The sequence below is a fragment of the Gopherus evgoodei genome, chromosome 2 (assembly GCF_007399415.2).
Source record: "Gopherus evgoodei ecotype Sinaloan lineage chromosome 2, rGopEvg1_v1.p, whole genome shotgun sequence".
NCBI lineage: Eukaryota > Metazoa > Chordata > Testudines > Testudinidae > Gopherus > Gopherus evgoodei.
The window spans coordinates 8313994-8331272 of record NC_044323.1 but is presented as its reverse complement, the minus strand read 5'-3'; the positions used below and the strand labels follow the sequence as shown (position 1 = coordinate 8331272).

The following is a 17279-nucleotide window of genomic DNA, read 5'->3' as shown; positions in this document are numbered from 1 at the left end:
CCTCTGCTGCCCAGCCACTGGCCCTTTACATGCTCCCCCTTTTGCTGTCCTCTCCCTGCTTTTCCCTTCACCCACCCCCCAACCGTGCTGCTCCTCCATATCCCCCCCAGCAGGGCGTGTCCTGTCCCAGCGCTGTGCAGAGAACCAACCCCTTGTTGGAGCGCTCAGCTCACCAACAGCCTGGCTGGCAGGGACCTTCCTTCCCCCACTGCCTCTGGCTGGGCTGGCACCCTGGGAAAGCCCAAGATCTTCCAGCCCGGGGCGCTGGCCAGGAGGAGCCGAGACCTGCATGTGCCAAAGCCCCGCACAGCGCTGGCAGGGAGGAACCTCTCTGCCCCTCAGCTAAGCTCTGGAGTTGGGGGGATGTGATTTCCAGCCTGTTTACTCCCTGAACCTGTAGGCTTCACAGTAGCTCTCCAGGCAGGGGATTACACTATCTTCCTCCCCTACCCCGCCACATGCTGGGTCCTGCCCCCAGGGCACGCAGGTTTGCTCCATCCCCTAGGGTGCTCCTAGGCACCCTCCCCTGCTGAGCCACCTCTCTGGCTGGGTTTGCTGAAGGCCCTGCAGTTGCATTCCCTGGGCCCTGGAGCTCAATGCATCCTTAGGGCTTAACCCCTTCCAGCCCTAAGGCGGGAGGACAGGAGGCAGCTGGGTTATGTTGGTGGCCAACAGCAGCCAGGAGGTGTTAGCTGCCTTTGACACTGTGCAGGCAGGAAGGGACAAGTTGCTTCCAGCCATGGAGGGGAGAGGAGCGATGAGCTCTGCAAAGACACGGGCCAGGTCATCCCTTCCCCCAATCCTCCTGCCCTGCGGTTGGAAGCAACTCCTGTCCAGGGCAGCTCTAGGTATTTTGCCGCCCCAAGCACTGCAAGCAGGCTGCCTTCGGCGGCTTGCCTGCAGGAGGTCCCCGGTCCCGCAGCTTCGGTGGACCTCCCGCAGGCGTGCCGCCAAAGGCAACCTGACTGCTGCCCTTGCGGTGACCAGCAGAGAGCCCCCCGTGGCTTGCTACTCCAGGCACGCGCTTGGCATGCTGGTGCCTGGAGCCGCCCCTGCTCCCGTTCCTTCCCTCCTGCACAGTGCCGAATTGCTGCTGCTGGCCACATACTGGTGTGAACCCAAGGAGAAATCTGGGAGGGGGGAGGGGGCATGTGACCCCATGTGTCCCCCCACGTCTTGCCTTGGGAAGACGCAGCGCCAGGTACCAGAAGAGGTGGGTCCGTCCTGGGGGCCCAGCCAGGCATGGCAGGCGAAGCGCATCAGGCAGGGAGGGTCGGGTCAGTCAGTCACCCATCCTGTGTGAGAGAGGTGTATGGGCATGTATATGTGTCACCTCTCCTTGTGTGTGTGGGGGGGGGTAGGAGTGTGTCAGTCACCCCTCCCTGTGTGAACCCTAGAGCTTTAAAGATAAGAAGGGAAATAAAAAGAATCCAACTTCACAGTATTTCTTTTTAACGGGGGCTCAGCCAGCTTGATGTTAATTTGAACATTCGTGCTGCATAGTTCTGATTGACTGCCATGGAACTCACTTGAATATGAATAATTGTACCTGGTGGCCCGCATTCAGCATAGGGAAATATGGTCACCCTCCAGAGACTCCATTTTGGCCATCCCTCCATTATGTTTTCAGGAGACAATAGTGCAACAGCTCAGCTTGCTCTGGGAGGCTCACACGGAGGATGTGCCGTTCCGGTAGAGGGACGTTTTCCTCTTAGGGCTGATTTTTTCAAGCAGTGATAACTGAGTGACATAGTTAACGGGGCTGTTTTCTCTAGACATGCACCGAGGTTTGCGGGTGAAGCTCAGGTACTCCTGATACTGCCATTTGCGCAGTCGCTTCTTTAATTCAGCCTGAACCTAAGGAAAAGAACGAAAAGGGAGAGAAGGGGAGAAGAGCCAAAGAATGGGACATAGAACGAATGTGGCTATTCCAACTTCACAGACACTTAGGCTAAGATTGTCAAAAAAATACCTGCCCAAGATTAGCTTTCAAAATCCAAATCTAGGGGCCTAAACAAGTGGATTGATTGTCAAAAGTGCTCAGGACCCAGCAGCTCTCAGTGATTTTTAGGGGCTCCCACCGCCCAGCTCCACCCATCACCCCTCTGTTGGTCAGGCCCTAGCACAATGGTTTTTGCACTTTCTTCCATGGGGCCTCCAATTTGTGGCAACACCTGCTGGAGCTCATCCATAAGGCCTTTAGCCTGTCCGAATCGAAGTCTGTCTGAAAAGACCCATTTCAGCCCCGTTACAATCAATAGAGTTGGTTTGAGTGGATTAGTCTTTTTATGCCCCCTTTCCCCTAATCTCTGTCTGGATAATGCCTAGCACATTGTAGGTACTGCCATCACACACACACACACACACACACACACACACACACACACACACACACACACACACACACACACCCCTCTTATAGCCACAGGAATATGTCTGCCGTGGAGGCCATCAATAACACTGAATCCCAGACATGTGGAGGACTGGAAGGGCCCTCACTAGGTCATCTAGTCCAGTTCCCTGCACTCAAAGCAGGATTAAGTAATAACTAGACCATTCCTGACGGGTGTTTGTCTAACTTGTTCTTAAAAACCTCCAGAGACACAGATTCTATACCATTCATATAGTCTATGTATATTCGATACATTATAACTAGGGCTCCATTTGTGTCATGGAGTTTGCGGAAGTCACGGATTCCCTGACTTTCTGCGACCTCCGTGATTTCTGCAGCAGCCACTGTGACTGATCTCAAGACCGCTCAGCCAGCCCTGGGGCCAGACACACTGGGTGCTGCTCAGGCGGCTCTGGACAGGGGGCCCTGAGGACCAACTGAGCAGTGGCCAGTGTGGCTGATCCCAGGGACCACCTGAGTAGCAGTCCGGGGCTGGCAGGAGCAGGAGCAGCCACAGCTTGACAGTCCCTGGCAGTGGTCACAGGGATGGCTGGAGCAGTGGCAGGGGGACAGCCCCAGGGGTGGCCGGATCAGCTGCTGCTCAGTGGCCCCCGGCAGCTGCCCCACCCTGTCCCACAGCAGAGGCCTACACAGCAGGGGCCCCATGGAGCAGTGGCTTTCCCCAGCTAAGATTTAGTTGGGGTATTTATAGTACAAGTCACGGACAAGTCAGCGGGCATGAATTTTTGTTTATTGCCCGTGACCTGTCCATGACTTTTATTGAAAATACCCATGACTAAATTGTAGCTTTAATTATAGTCCCAGTATTAGCGTGATCCCATGTAAAGTGTAACCTAAAATGAAATGCAAAAAACTTTTAAGGCCAGAAGGTGCCATTACGGTTATTTAGTGTGACCTGCTGCTCAGCACAGGCCAGAGAAACTCTCTCACTAATTCCGCCATCAAGCCCATAATTTATGGTTGAACTGGAGTGTACCAGGGTGGAATTTTTCAAAATTCACAAAGCTCTGAATTAGGTATCCAGGCTTCCCATGAATTGTATGGGCAGAGTTAGGTACCTACAAAAGGGATTCTCAGAAGCCATCATGCCGAGTAGGGAGCCGCCTAAGCTAGCCAGGAGCTGGCTAACACAAAGAAAAGTCTTAGATCATCTTAGCTATTTAGTTATTTAATGGCCATTGATCTGAGCCCCTAAGTGCCTCCCTCTGCCTGAGATTCTCAGCTGTAAACGCTCCCCTGGAGTTAGATGCTTAAGCCAGGTCAGCATTTTCTCACAAAAGACTCCTCTCCAATCCATAGGTGCTGAGTCTGTGGAAAAAAATGATGGGTGCTGAGCACCCACTGGCAGCTCCCCCATCGGCGCATCCCCCTAGCTTCCAACGCCTTCTTCCCGCTGCAATCAGCTGTTCCACAGTGTGCAGGAGGCACTGGGGGGCGGGGGGCAGAGGGGAGGAGTGAGGGTGGGGCACGCTCAGGGAAGGGGGCGGAAAGGGGCAGGAAGAGGAGGTTGGGGGCAGCGCCATGGGTGAAGGAGTGGAGTGGGGGAAGGGTTTGGGGTGAAGCCGGGGAGAGCACCCCTTGGCACATTACAAAGTCAGCACCTATGCCCCCACCCCCTCAAAGCCAGCAGCCAAATGGCTAAAGCACTCACCTGGGAAACCTGAGTTCAGCTCCCTACCCAGCCTGATTTGAGGCACGGACAAGAACGCTGGTCACTACATCCCAGCTGCATACCCTAACCAGTCTGCATTGCGTGTTCTGGGGTGGGGCACTCACTCGGTGGCCAGAGGGGGTGGGGGAGTGATGCTATAGCCCAATGGTCCCCGCCCGCAGATTCAAGTCTCCCATGCTCTAGTGAGTGGCCTAATCACTCAGCCAGACCCACTCCCGGAGCTGCCTTTTGTGTGGGGCCCAAGAAGGCTGAGGAGGGATATGGCTGGTCTCTATAAATACATTGTGGGGTTAAATACCAGAGGGGGTGAGCCGCTATGTAAGCTAAAGGGCAATATCAGTATAACCCCCACAACTCCTGGGTGTGGTGCTCTGGCCTCTCTAATGGCACCAAATCCACTTAGAGATTAATGACTCTGCTGTAGCCTTAGCTAAGAGGCAGATGGTATTTAGCTCCAGAGATCCTACGTTCAATCTCGACGACTGGGTTAGCTGTGGGGTGGCATCCAGGGCTTTGGCGACTTTGCACTTACCCACCAGTGGGAAATGAAAGGACCTGCAAAGGTAAGTGGCAACTAAGTGGCGGTTTTGAGAATGTCAGTGGTGCCTAAGGAGGCACCTAGGTGCTGTGTACCTTTGTGAATCTGCCCCTTTTGTGATTTAGGAACACCCATCATTTTGGAAGTCCATGGGACCCAGGCTCTCAAGTTGCTTTCATGCTTTTGAAAAATCCCAGCTGAAACATCCATATTTGCCTATGCCTTAGTTGGCTTTTAAATACTTTTTTTACAGAGCAAATTCAGGTAAGTTCTGGCCATTCGCACTGCAAGCTCCATAAAGCACATATATATAGTATAAAAAAATCTCGCACATTCCCTTGGGAATTGGCCACTTTTTAAAACAGATGGCACTTTATCATGTACTTTGGAAAATGTAGCCAAGAGTCTTAACAATAATCAAAGAACATGAAGCATAAGATTGAACAAGACTATCTGGAACCACACAGGCTGCCCTGGAGAGGAAAAATGCTTTAGAGGAAATAAAAGCTGAACAGAGGTTCGATATGTATCCAGAGACACTAATTGAACAGACTTTCTCATGACAGGGGAATCCCTGACCACTTGTCAAGGGGTCACTACCTCAAGGCTGATGTTGTGCCTTCCTGTAGCAGAATTACGTGTATTTAGATAAAGTAGAGAAATACAGGCAGGAAGACCGATAAGGCTATTTCATGCTTTCAGGAGCAGATCAAAGTCATGCACGATGGCCTATTCTGGAAATTGGAACACAAGAAAAACAATGGAAGCCCCTGAGTTTCAAAGGTCTTATGCAATTGCAGGTTTTGCTACTTACCTCTCCATTTAAGAAGCAATATAGAAGGGCGACAACAAAACCCTAGGGAATTAAGGGGGGGAGGAAAACAAGGTTATTTCTAAAAAAGGTGAGCTTCAGCACAACAGGTCTTGGTGCACAGATAATTGTAGAGTGACATCAGCCTAATTAATACTTTGATTAGGACACACCATAACATAATTTTTCCAGTCAGTATTTTGGTGGCGTGACACTATTTATATGACTTTCATATTTAGACTATACAATGTCATGGACCTGATATTGTATATGTGCACCGCTGATCTCTAACAGATATAATCAGAATTGCTCACGTGTGTGAGAGGGGCCCTGTAGTGCTAGCAACTCACCCAAATTCTTCTTTAGCTCAAGTAGAAGGGATCTGTGTGTTTTGGAGCAGGAGGATCTGAGTTCTAGCCCTGTTTTGGCATTCAATCCTAGGCAGCCAAGTTTTTTTTTAAAATATGTAGCCATGAATTATAAGGCTATAATTATACAGCAGGGTTTTGACAGCGTCTTTATAAATAAGGCAAAAACTGTCATCAGTGCGATCATCAAAAACCTGTCATGTAATCACAGCTATGTAATGAAAGTGTGTTTTTTAAGTACCTGAGTGTGATATTTTCCAAAAGAGAATAGACAATTACTTCTGCTCATATACACCCCTAAATGTTCTCCCAGAAGCCTGAAAATATCTTTCTGCAACAAACAGACCATACCCTGACCCCTGGTTCCTCCCTTGGACTAATCCTCCCTGGGGCCTATCATAGAGAGCATCTGGAGTAGTCATGCCATGGGACAAGGATAGCTACATTCAGAGGGAGGGGGGGCAGTGTCAAAATTTCCATCTCATGCTTTGTCCTTTGGGCTGCAAGTTTACAGTAAGTACATTTGCACAGCCTGTGTCTATAATTTGATTCAAAAGAGGCTGAAAATTAGTACGCTATAAAAACTTCAATTTCCCTTAGAGACGCTGTTTGTGGCAAAATATTTCTTTAGGCTGGAATTTCCGCAGTTCCTAAGTGACTTAGCAATGGCTTTCAATGGGACTTGCGCTCCCAAGTGACTTAGACAGTTTTGAAAATTACAGTTCTGGTGTATTTCTTTCTATTTCTAAGGCCAAGGAGGTGCCTCTCCATAGCCCTGTATATCCTACCAATAGTTCAGTTTGCCTACAAAGCTGTGGAATAAACCATGGCACAAAATCCAGCCATGAGAGAGTAGGCCAGAGAGTCTGTCTCATGTCCGAGCTCCTTCTGCCCCCCCTCCTGCCCCACCCCGCCCCGTCCTGCCCGCCTGCCCTGGCAGCTTGCCCAGAACATTAAGAGATTCAGGCTATTTCTGACCAGGAAAGGATGAACATTCCAGGGAGAAAACCCTGGCAAGAACCAGAGCGTGCCAGCTAGTGCACAGTGACTCATTGCAACTCCAGCAATATGGCACAAGAGAGGTAGTTTCTCATATAAGCAGGTGTCCGGTAATTTAAGTGCACCTGAGTCAAAAGCAACAACTTAAATTCTGTCTCAAAGCCAACAGGTAGCCATGCAGAGCATGGACACTGGTGTAATGTTCCCTGCGTGGGAAGTTCGTATCCCAGTCCAGTTTTAAGCTGCTGAATATACTTAAAGTGTAGCATCATCTGGTGTGCATGCAGTCATCTAAACTCAAAGTGACAGAGGCATGCATGAAAGAAGCAAGGTCTACATCCAAAGAAGAGCCATACGCTTCTGGCCACGAGAAGATAGAGAAAGCAATCCCGGCCACAGCTGCTACTTCATTACGTAACGGCAGTTGTTGGTCTAACCGGACATGCAGACTACGAAGTCGAGTAGTGAAAGGTGGGTGAACTAGCAATGGAAGGAGAGAGACTGATGTTATTTCTCCTAACCTACTCTCATCGCCTGTTTGATCTGGATGGAACGTCAGCCAGCTCATTCTGATCCACACCCCAGCCTTCATGAGACTCCAGGCACTCAGTCACCCTCCCTGGACTGGGCAAGATCAAGACAGTCATTAATTCTATCTTTATTTATCATACCTGAAAGGAGCCCAAGCCCAGCTCAATATAAAGTCTAGCGTCCAATCCAGTGCTTTCTGGGCAAAACGCAAACACGATGTAGTGCACTCCAAAGAGTGGGATTAGGAGCAGTGTGGATTTAGCTAGTCTCCTGGAAAATGAAAGAAACCACAGACATGACAGACTTGACAACATTTCAATGAATGTAATGGAAGGTGGGAAACTAACAGAACTAAGACTGAGGGGGTGCGTGCACAGCCTAGCAATGTACACTGTGAGCGGGAGGGGATTTCTAAAGCATACTAATAGGTTGCACATTAATTGGTCTGTGTGTAGACCCTGCTGGTGTGTAATTGTTAAAGTGCATGAGGGACCTTTCAGTGTGCACCATCAGGATTCACACGGACCAATTAATGCGCTTTAGAAATAACACAGGTGTAGTGCCCTAGGCTGCACCATGTAGACAAGACGTAAATCCTCCATTTATCAACAGATCAGCCACAGTCTGTCGTCGTCGTGCAAAGCCAACGTGCATCTAATGGCACTAGGATCATTTGTTCTCTATGCCTCTGCAATCTTTTTTCTCTCTCCTGTGTCAGCAGGCATGGATGCCAGCCTGAGGTACCCATGAAGGGGGTTCTTCTGATGAGGCCATCTGTCCAATTGGAAATGGATGCACCAATTCTTTTCACATAGATAATCAAACATGCATTTAGGGCTGGATTGTACTGGCAATCTAGTATTGAAATTCTCCAGCCTTACCAAACCCATGAGCCAACTAGTCCCCTGAGCTGTTCTAAGAGACCATTTCTGAGGTTGGCAGGACTGAGTCTCTCAGGAAGGGCATGATATGCCAGGGGGTATGGAATCAGAATGGGAGGAGTTAAACATCTGGGAACTAGATGTATCTGGAGCTCATTAAACTACAGGGCATAGCTGATGTGCATAAAATAAGAACGGTGAGGGAGAGAGGAGGAGCCAGTTGTGTGGCAAAGCATGGAGCCAACCTAAGTAGAGCGTGTTAACTTGATTACAATTTGTTAGGTGCAGGACTTTCAGTTGGGCCTGGTTGGTGGTCTAGCCTGGATAGGACTTTATATGGGGGGCCTCTAGAAAAAGGGCAGAATTTTACCTGCTCATACCTTAGAAACAAGGTGGCAACTTGATTATGTGTTTTTTTGTTCTGGGAGTTACTTTCCCCACTATTGAGGAAGAGGCCATAGGAGGACACCCCCAGGGAACAATACGTTAAACCAGATCCAACAGGAGATAATAGAAAAAAAGATATCATCACTTACACAAAATGACTAAACTGGCTGCCGCTGACCTCTGGAGATTGTAATTTCTGCACCAGAATTCTGATCACATTGACAAATATAATAAAGTTAATCTGCAAAGAGAAGAAGGGGTTTCTAAGCTTCCTAGGAGATGGAGTCAGATCTTCAATGGGTGCAAATCAACGTAGATCCATCTATGTCAAAGCAGCTATGCCAATTTATGCCATCTGAATATCTGGTTCCCAATCTTTACACAATCAAATAAATAATAAGGGCAACATTTTCTATCTTAGATGCCTAAAGTGACTCCCCCAAATCCTTATTTAGGCACCTAAGTAAACATAATCTAATTTTCAGTTTTGATGTGCTTCCACAATCTCTTTGAATAGGAAGTTTAACTGCTCAGAGCCTGAAAATCAGGTCACTTTTTTTTTTATGCCTAATGACGGATGTAGGTGCTAATCTTTAGGCACCCATGTTTGAAAATTCTGACCGATGCTCATTTCTGTAACATTCCGCAAAACAGATCTTGCAACACAATTTAAGTCAGTACGAGTCCTGTTTGCATATACAATGGCCAAATTTTGTCCTAAACATGCATCCTCAAGGCTCAAGTGCAGAATGCATTGGCAGAAAATTGGAGCCAAGATTGATGAGAGTCTGGGTAGAGGGGCAATATTGTTCCATGGTTTGGAGAGAAAACAGAAGAATAAAAATAGGGGAAAGATAAATGACTAGGTACAGGCATGTCACAAGCCTTTAATTATTATTATGTATTGGTATTGTGGTAGCTCCTAGGAGCCTCAGTCATGGGCAGAAACCTGATGTGCTAGGGGCTGTACAAACACAGAACAAAAAGACGCCCCGTGCTCCAAAGAGTTTACAATCTAAGTACATCTTCACATTTTGGAGATGGATTCTGTGGCCAGATGCATGAGTAAGTGACAGAAAATAGATGATTTTACAGGTTACTCCACACAATGAGCCTTTAAGGCTAAATGTTCCTGTACCTGCGAATGTGCAATGATCACACGCACATGATTCAGGAGTGTCCTTATTTAGGCAGGTTCCTAGCATTAAACTCTTGAGTAATTAGCCTTGTATCACTTGCATGTGATCTTGCACTATTGCCAATTTTGACTGCACGCATCTAGCTTACATTGGCTGAAATGGAGTACAGTACAAACGTCCCAGGGCAACATTCTGCCCTTCATTTGTAATTTGCATGCATTTCACTGCTGCTTGTCTCTCTTCCACTCACAATATAGCAAGTGTTATGCAAGACTTTCCAGCTTCCTAAAATTCAAAACTAATTAAATGCGGTATGCGGCACTGTATCCCTGTCTGACTGAAAAGAGCGATGTGCTTAGCCTTCAAAGGATTCAACAGATCAAAGGCAAAACTCACTAATACAGAGAACAGTATGGGTCCCTTGATGATCCATAACACTGCTGTATTCTCATCATCATCATCCCAGCATCTGAAACAGGAAACTAAATAATTACCTGGTCTGGTTTGTGCTGAATATTAAATTACTCAAGTCTTGGTACAGAAAAGTGGCTGTCCCTAACTCTTCTGGTTAGCAATTCAAAAGCATCTCCCAAAAGTTCTTCCAGATTTTCACTCCTAAGAAGGTTGCTTTATAGCCGAATGCAAAGAAGGCTTATCCAGCAAGAGGCAAAGGTAGCGGAGGTGGCGGCGTTTAGGGAACACGTGGCTACTCGCTGCAGTGAAAAACAGGCTGAATTCCCACTGCAGTGCATAGCTTTATGCAGCAGTGAAAGGCTCCGGCAGCAGAGAGGCCATGGGGAAAGGCCAGAGCCTGGCTGCCACAGCCTTTCTCTGCTGCTTTTCACTACGGTGGGGAAAGGCTCTGGCAGTGGGACACTACACTGTAAAAATAGAAGTGTACGAGTGGGAAGCACTACGTGAGGTTTTGGAGGCCATGCAGGGTACATACCCCAAGGGTCTGGCATGTCTTTACTCACCTAAACTGTGCCCCTCCATCTATTCTGCTATTTATATACATATTGGGGGACATGCCATGGCTGCACGCTACATGCCCCTGTAAATGTCGACATAGCCAAAGTGAAGCAAGGAAAGGGACATTATCCTGGATGCAGGCTGCTCATTAATACTCTCTCTCTGCCCCGCTGTGTGTAGCTATTTCAGGGTAAAGAAGAGAGACTGGATTCAGTTGCAGTAAATCCAGAGCATGCCTCACTTCTTTGCCAGGGTTTAATATATGGCAATACACCTATCTCATAGAATTGCAAGGGACCCCAGAAGGTCTGTGAGTCCAGCCCCCTGCCTTCACTAGCAGGACCAAGTGCTGATTTTGCCCCAGATCCCTGCGTAGGGCCACTAAGGATTGAACTCACAACCCTGGGTTTAACAGGCCAATGCTCTAACCACTAAGCTATTCCTCCCCTGACCCACTCAGCTAGACCAGCCTGCTTAGTAGCACTGAGCCCCTGAGGCTTCCACTTTAGAGCTTTTGACTGGAACCCGGCACAGGCTGGGGCAGGTAAGTAGCAGCCAAAATGGAACCTGTATCTAAAAGGTGCATGTGCTGTGGTGTTAACAGCTAGCAGAGTGTGGGCACAGGGATGAAGGGAAACGTATCCAATTTGGATTTTATTTTCTCCATTGGTTTAGCTACTCTACAATGAACATAGGAATGGACAAACTGAATCAGGCACAGTGTCCATCTGGTGCAGCATCCTGTCTCCTGCAGTGGCCAGCAATAGATGCATCAGAGGAGGGTGCAAGAACTTAATAATAGGAAGGTATGAGATAACTGGTTCCCTTGGTCTGTGTCTATGCTTAAGGCAGCATATACAGTGCAAGAACATATCATTTCAGGCCCCATTGCTGGAGCCTTTCCTCACTGCAGAGGCCTTTTGCCGCAATGGGGAAAGGCTCTCGCAGTGGAGAGGCAGCAGGACACTACATTGCTAAGAGCAGCTATGGGATGTACTGCTTGGATGTGGAGAGAGCCTGCGTAGGGACTATACCCAGGGGGTTCAGACATGTAGGGCACTCTGTGCTTCTCTACTCAGCTAAGCCGTATCTCACCATCTACTGCTATTTCCTTGTATTGGTTTTGAATTTGCTACCTTTCAATTTCATTGAGAGTCTTCTTGTTCTTGCGTATGAGATAGGGACAAGAGAAGCTCCCGATCCACCTTCTCTAGAGTACTTGGTATTTTATATACTTTATGTCCTGTTTTATTAACATCCTTTGTAAGGTAAAAAATCCCAATCTCTTCAATCTTTCTTCAGAGGGGAGTTTTTTCCAGGCCATTGGTTGTTCTTATCACGGTTCCCTGAACTCCTTTTACCATCAGTCAAAGACTAGTACAGTCTTTCCAGATTTGGTTCTGCCACTGAAATCAAAGGAATTTTTGCACATGGAATAACTGCAGGATCATTGTAATTTGTCTGCTTGCTTGCAGTCTTTCCACATGAGGAGATCCAGAGACAAGAAGGACATTGAATTCGTCTTTATACCTTAGAGGCTACATAACAGGAGCATGTGCCATGAGAAGGTGGAGACTGACATCCTACCACCGTTTACACAAACTACAAAGAGGGGGTATTTTACTACTGATATATTTGGGTAGCACACATTAACATGAATGGAGCAAGGCGGACTGCATGGGTCAAGTGAGTGGTGGTGGGCTAGACAGCCTTTCACTCTCAGGTCATTGGTTTGAATCTTTCCCAGCTTGGGAAGGAGAAGAAGTTGTTCCTATCTCATGGCTGGTGTGAAGTGAATTGGAGAAGTAAAGTTCAGCTCCTAGTAAACAAGCATTTGTGATATATTGCCCTCTCCCCTCCCTCAAGTTGAGAGGTTTTGCAGTGAAACCAAGGTTTGAATGGAGATGAAAATGGAACTAATCTTCCACTCCTAATAATAGTAAACCAGACTTGAAGCCTACTAGCCAGGTGCTATAGAGAAGCTTGCACTGTTTGATACAAGGGCTAGGTAGAAAGTTGATGAGATAGAGGAAGGTTGTTCCAGATGGTAGGAGCTTCAGGGTAAAAGACTCTTGCCCCAGGAGTGGTGAGATTATGTGAAAAGCAGAGGAGATGAGTGCCAGATGCAAGACAGTTCAATATACAGCATAATCATTCAAATGCAAGAATTCACATGTATGGTATTACCAACCCCAGATGCTCAAAAATGGGAGTCCAATCCCACCCAGTCATGTAATTGGCTTAAAACCTCCACAACCTCTGGAAAAATAATAAGGGTTTGGTTCTTTTTATTTGCCTTCTGGTTGCAGGAGGCACTTGCTTCACATTGTCAAGTTTTCCCTGCAACCACGAGGGCGAGACACGTATTTTAAAATGAAAGCCACGGTTCTCCTGCAATATCATGATTGCAGCAGTGGGGGCTTTCAGAAAAACAACTCAAAATTGTGAGACTTTTGATCAAATCGTGAGCCGGCAATGCTGCCGCTGCAGTCAGATGTAAATTGGGAGATAGTTCTCAAACTGATTTCCTCATTTGCCTATTTCTGAATCTGAAAGATTAGAAATGCAAATTCTTATGCTTAACAGCTTTAGTTCTTTTTAAACTCTCTCTTCTTAATGAATCACATTTACTGTGCCAAATGCGATGCCCAGCCGCACTAGGATTTTGGCTCACCCTGTATTCTGTCTGTAGATTCGGGTTAGGATCCAAGCAGACATCACTGCACTGGGAGTTCCTAGAAGAGTCAATGTAGAATACAACATGGCTTTATTTTCAACAGTGAGTTCCATGCAAACCTGATCCCCAAATTCAGAGATTCCAAGGTCAGAAGGGGTCATTGGGACCATCTAGCCTGACTGCTTGCCTAGCACAACCCAGAGAACTTCCCCGAAATAATTCCTAGGGCAGAGCTTTTAGAAAAACATCCCGTCTTGATTTAAAAATGGTCAGTGATGGGGAATCCACCATAACCTTTGGTAAACTGGATTAATTATTCTCCCCATGAAAAATGTACTTCTGATTTCCAGTCTGAATGCTTTACAGGGCTACAGAACTGCAGCTGGGATATAGCACAAGTGCCAAACAACAGTGTCAAGTGATCTTGCACAGAACGCATTCAGGCACCAGTTCAATAAAAGAACTGTGAAGTCAAGAGGCATGAGCAAGAGAGAAAAAAACTTATTTTAAGAGGGGATTGGAAAAGGCTGGCGAGTCAATGAGGCAGAGAGCTAGACGAAGGCCTGCCTATGAATTCTAAGCTTTTGTATGGTTGCAGAAATCACTTACTTACCTATAGCTATTGCAATTCTGGACTACTCTGGACAGAGGGGGGATTTGATAGCTGCTTTCAACTACCTGAAAAGGGGTTCCAAAGAGGATGGATCTAGACTGTTCTCAGTGGTACCTGATGACGGAACAAGGAGTAATGGTCTCAAGTTGCAGTGGGAGAGGTTTAGGTTGGATATTAGGAAAAACTTTTTCACTAGGAGGGTGGTGAAGCACTGGAATGGGTTACCTAGGGAGATGGTGGAATCTCCTTCTTTAGAGGTTTTTATGGTCAGGCTTGACAAAGCCCTGGCTGGGATGATTTAGTTGGAGATTGGTCCTGCTTTGACCAGGGGGCTGGACTAGATGACCTCCTGAGGTCCCTTCCAACCCTGATATTCTATGATTCTATGTAACTCTTTGAACACATGGGAGATTGTATATTTCTATCATGAAGGGCATAAGAGGCAGCACACCTGCCTAGTTAACTTCCTTCTCATAATCTAATGACTGGTATCAAGAAATGTGTGAGATCTATTTCCACTTCTGCTCTTTCCTGGCCTTAATCAGAGTTTGCAATTAGATAGCTATTAACACGTGTTATTTAGCTGGGCCTCACACATAGACGGCTAACTGTATTTGCTCTCATTTTCTAGATCAGGAAATTGAAGCTCACAAAAGTTGAGGGCCACCAAAAGTAGTCCCTAATTTTAAACGTCTCAGACCAGTGGTCTGCAACCTTTTTACACCCAAGTCACTTTTTGAATTTAATCACAACCCAGGATCTATCCTGCCCCTTCCCTGAGGCCACATTCATTCCCTGAGGCTCTGCCCACTCCATCCCCTCTCCCTCTGTCGCTCACTCTCCCCCACCCTCACTCACTTTCACCAGCTGGGGCAGGGGTTGGGAGTGTGGGAGAGGCTCCAGACTGAGCCTGGGGCAAGTGGTTGGGGTGCAGGAGAGGGTTCCAGGCTCAGGAAGAGTGTTGGGGTGCAGGAGGGGTGTGGGGTGCTCGCTCTGGGAGGGGACTCAGGGCTGGAGCAGAGTTGGGGTGCAGGAGGTGGGTAGAGGGTGCTGGCTCCAGCAGGGGGCTCAGGACTGGGATGTGGGAGGGGTGTGGGCTCCTGCTGGGTGGCACTTACCCATGTGGCCCCCTAGGAGGGAGATGTGGCCCTGCACACTGCTCCTCCCTGCAGGCATCGCCCCTGTAGCTTCCATTGGCCGCAGTTCCTGGCCAATGGGAGCTGCAAGGGTGGTGCTTGCAGGCAGGAGCAGCACACAGAGTCCCCTGACCAACCCCAAAGGCAGCAGGGACGTGCTGGCTGCTTCCAAGAGCAGTGTGGGGCCAGGGCAGGCAGGGAGCCTGCCTTAGCCCTGCTGTGCCACCAGACTTTTAGTGATCAGAGATCACGATCGACTGTCAGAGGCTCCAGGATCGACCAGTCAATCGTGATCTACCACTTGGTGATCACTGCCCTAGACTTTGAGTGCCCGGTGTTAGACCCTTAATGTGAAATGCTGTCTTCGGTGAAGTCAGTGGCAAAATTCCTACTGATTTCAATGGGGCCTGGATTTCAACTTTTGGGCAAAAATTTCAAACTTGTCCACTAATTTTGGGTGCTTTCATTTTGGAACACCCAACCTGATATGCAGAGCCCCAGTCGCCACAGGTGTGCAGTGAGGATAATTACGTTGATCTCCCTCCAGGGGGCATAGTGTGGCCTGATGAAAATAATTCAGGGGAAGTTTTATCTTATAGCCCAAAGTACTCTTAAGGCAAAGATCAGACTAGAACTCATGAGTTCCAGTTTCTCAGACCTATACAACCACACTGCTTAGTGCATGGATTGGCAACCTTTGGCATGCAGCCTGTCAGGGAACTCCACTGGTGGGCTGGGCTGGTTTGTTTACCTGCCGCATCCACAGGTTTGGTCGATCGCAGCTCCCACTGGCTGTGGTTCGCCTCTCAAGGCCAATGGGGGCTACTGGAAGCGGCGGCCAGCACATCCCTTGGCCCGTACCGCTTGCAGTAACCCCCATTGGCCTGGAAGGGCAAACAGCAGCCAGTGGAGCTGCAATCTGCCAAATCTGTGGACGCAGCAGATAAACAAACCGGCCTGGCCTGGCAGTGGCTTTCCCTGACGGGCCGCGTGCCAAAGATTGCCGATCCCTGGCTTAGTGCATTACACTCACACCACCAGATACTTCATGGGGTGTCTAGAAATTGACAAAATTTCCACTGGAAATTTTTTAACAAAAATAAATAAAATGCTGCAGTTGCATTGAACGTGTGCTACCTCATGAATTGTCAATGCTCATCGAAAGTGCATCTTACAGCAAATGTTTTTCAGCGCTCTAGGCATAACTGTAAGAAGGCACATATACAAACAATGGGAGAAAACATGAGAGTGTACTAACCCCAGCCAATCAAAATGAACCACCACACGTACTGTTTGTCAGAAACAAATGTCAAGAGCAGCAGTGTTTGCAAGTACATCCCTTCTACCAGGAGCCAGAAGAAGTTGGCTAAAATGCTGAACTGAAAGAATGCCACTGCAACTTTACATGCAACCTAGAGACACACAGGAAAAGGAGAATATTAGCTGCAATCTCTGAAGTCAGTCATCCTAAAGGTCCGGGGAAAAAGCTGGAAAAATTTGAACCAAGAGAAATATGCAATTACACAGGTTCTAATCTAAAGCCTATTGACCTCAATAGATTTATCACTGACATCAATGGGATTTGGGTTACACCTACAGATTACACAAGACTAGTGATTTGTGTACAGTTGATTGAAAGTGAAAACTTAGACCTCCATTGCGGGCCAAACTCCTCACTCGTGTAAGCGGATGCAACTCTGCTGAAGTTGACAGAGTTGTGCCCTCGTACACCAGAACTGAGTTTAGCATTTCTTTCTGTGTCTGATGTGATTTGCTGCTTTGGTATATTGAGGGCCATATTGGAATTGCAAGCTATCATGGTAAGAGGTTTTTTGGTGTTGTAAGGGGAGTGATTCCTGATCCTGCTTGCAGACTAGGGATCCCTGTAGGAAAGCACAGGATCTGGGCCTAGCAGAGTGAGTCGGAAAACAGACAGCCTAAAGTAAAGAGGGGTGAGCTGTGCCTCTCTGTTTTAGGGAGCATCCTGTTTTGTCTCTCTGTTTTGGGAATTATTTAAATTCTATTCAATAAAGTAGTGCTACATTGCAACCCTCCAGAAAGATAAAAACATAAATACTCTAATTTGTCTGTGCGTATGCCGTAAACATAACAACCCCTAACGTATGGTGAACTCAGACCTAT

At 47.6% G+C, this 17279-nt stretch overlaps 1 protein-coding gene across 1 annotated transcript in view; it reads right to left on the bottom strand.

The window, feature by feature from the left end:
* Positions 1–1467: 1467 nt before the first annotated feature.
* Positions 1468–17279, bottom strand: part of LOC115644827 (pituitary adenylate cyclase-activating polypeptide type I receptor-like) — a 44587-nt gene continuing 28775 nt past the window's right edge. Inside the window, exons 7-13 of the mRNA XM_030549291.1 lie at positions 16396–16549; positions 13386–13446; positions 10136–10208; positions 8750–8841; positions 7473–7602; positions 5438–5479; positions 1468–1857 (exon numbers count right to left, since the gene is read on the bottom strand). Coding sequence (XP_030405151.1) covers positions 1669–1857; positions 5438–5479; positions 7473–7602; positions 8750–8841; positions 10136–10208; positions 13386–13446; positions 16396–16549 — 741 coding nt within the window. The 3' untranslated portion in view covers positions 1468–1668. The remainder of the gene's footprint in view (positions 1858–5437; positions 5480–7472; positions 7603–8749; positions 8842–10135; positions 10209–13385; positions 13447–16395; positions 16550–17279) is intronic.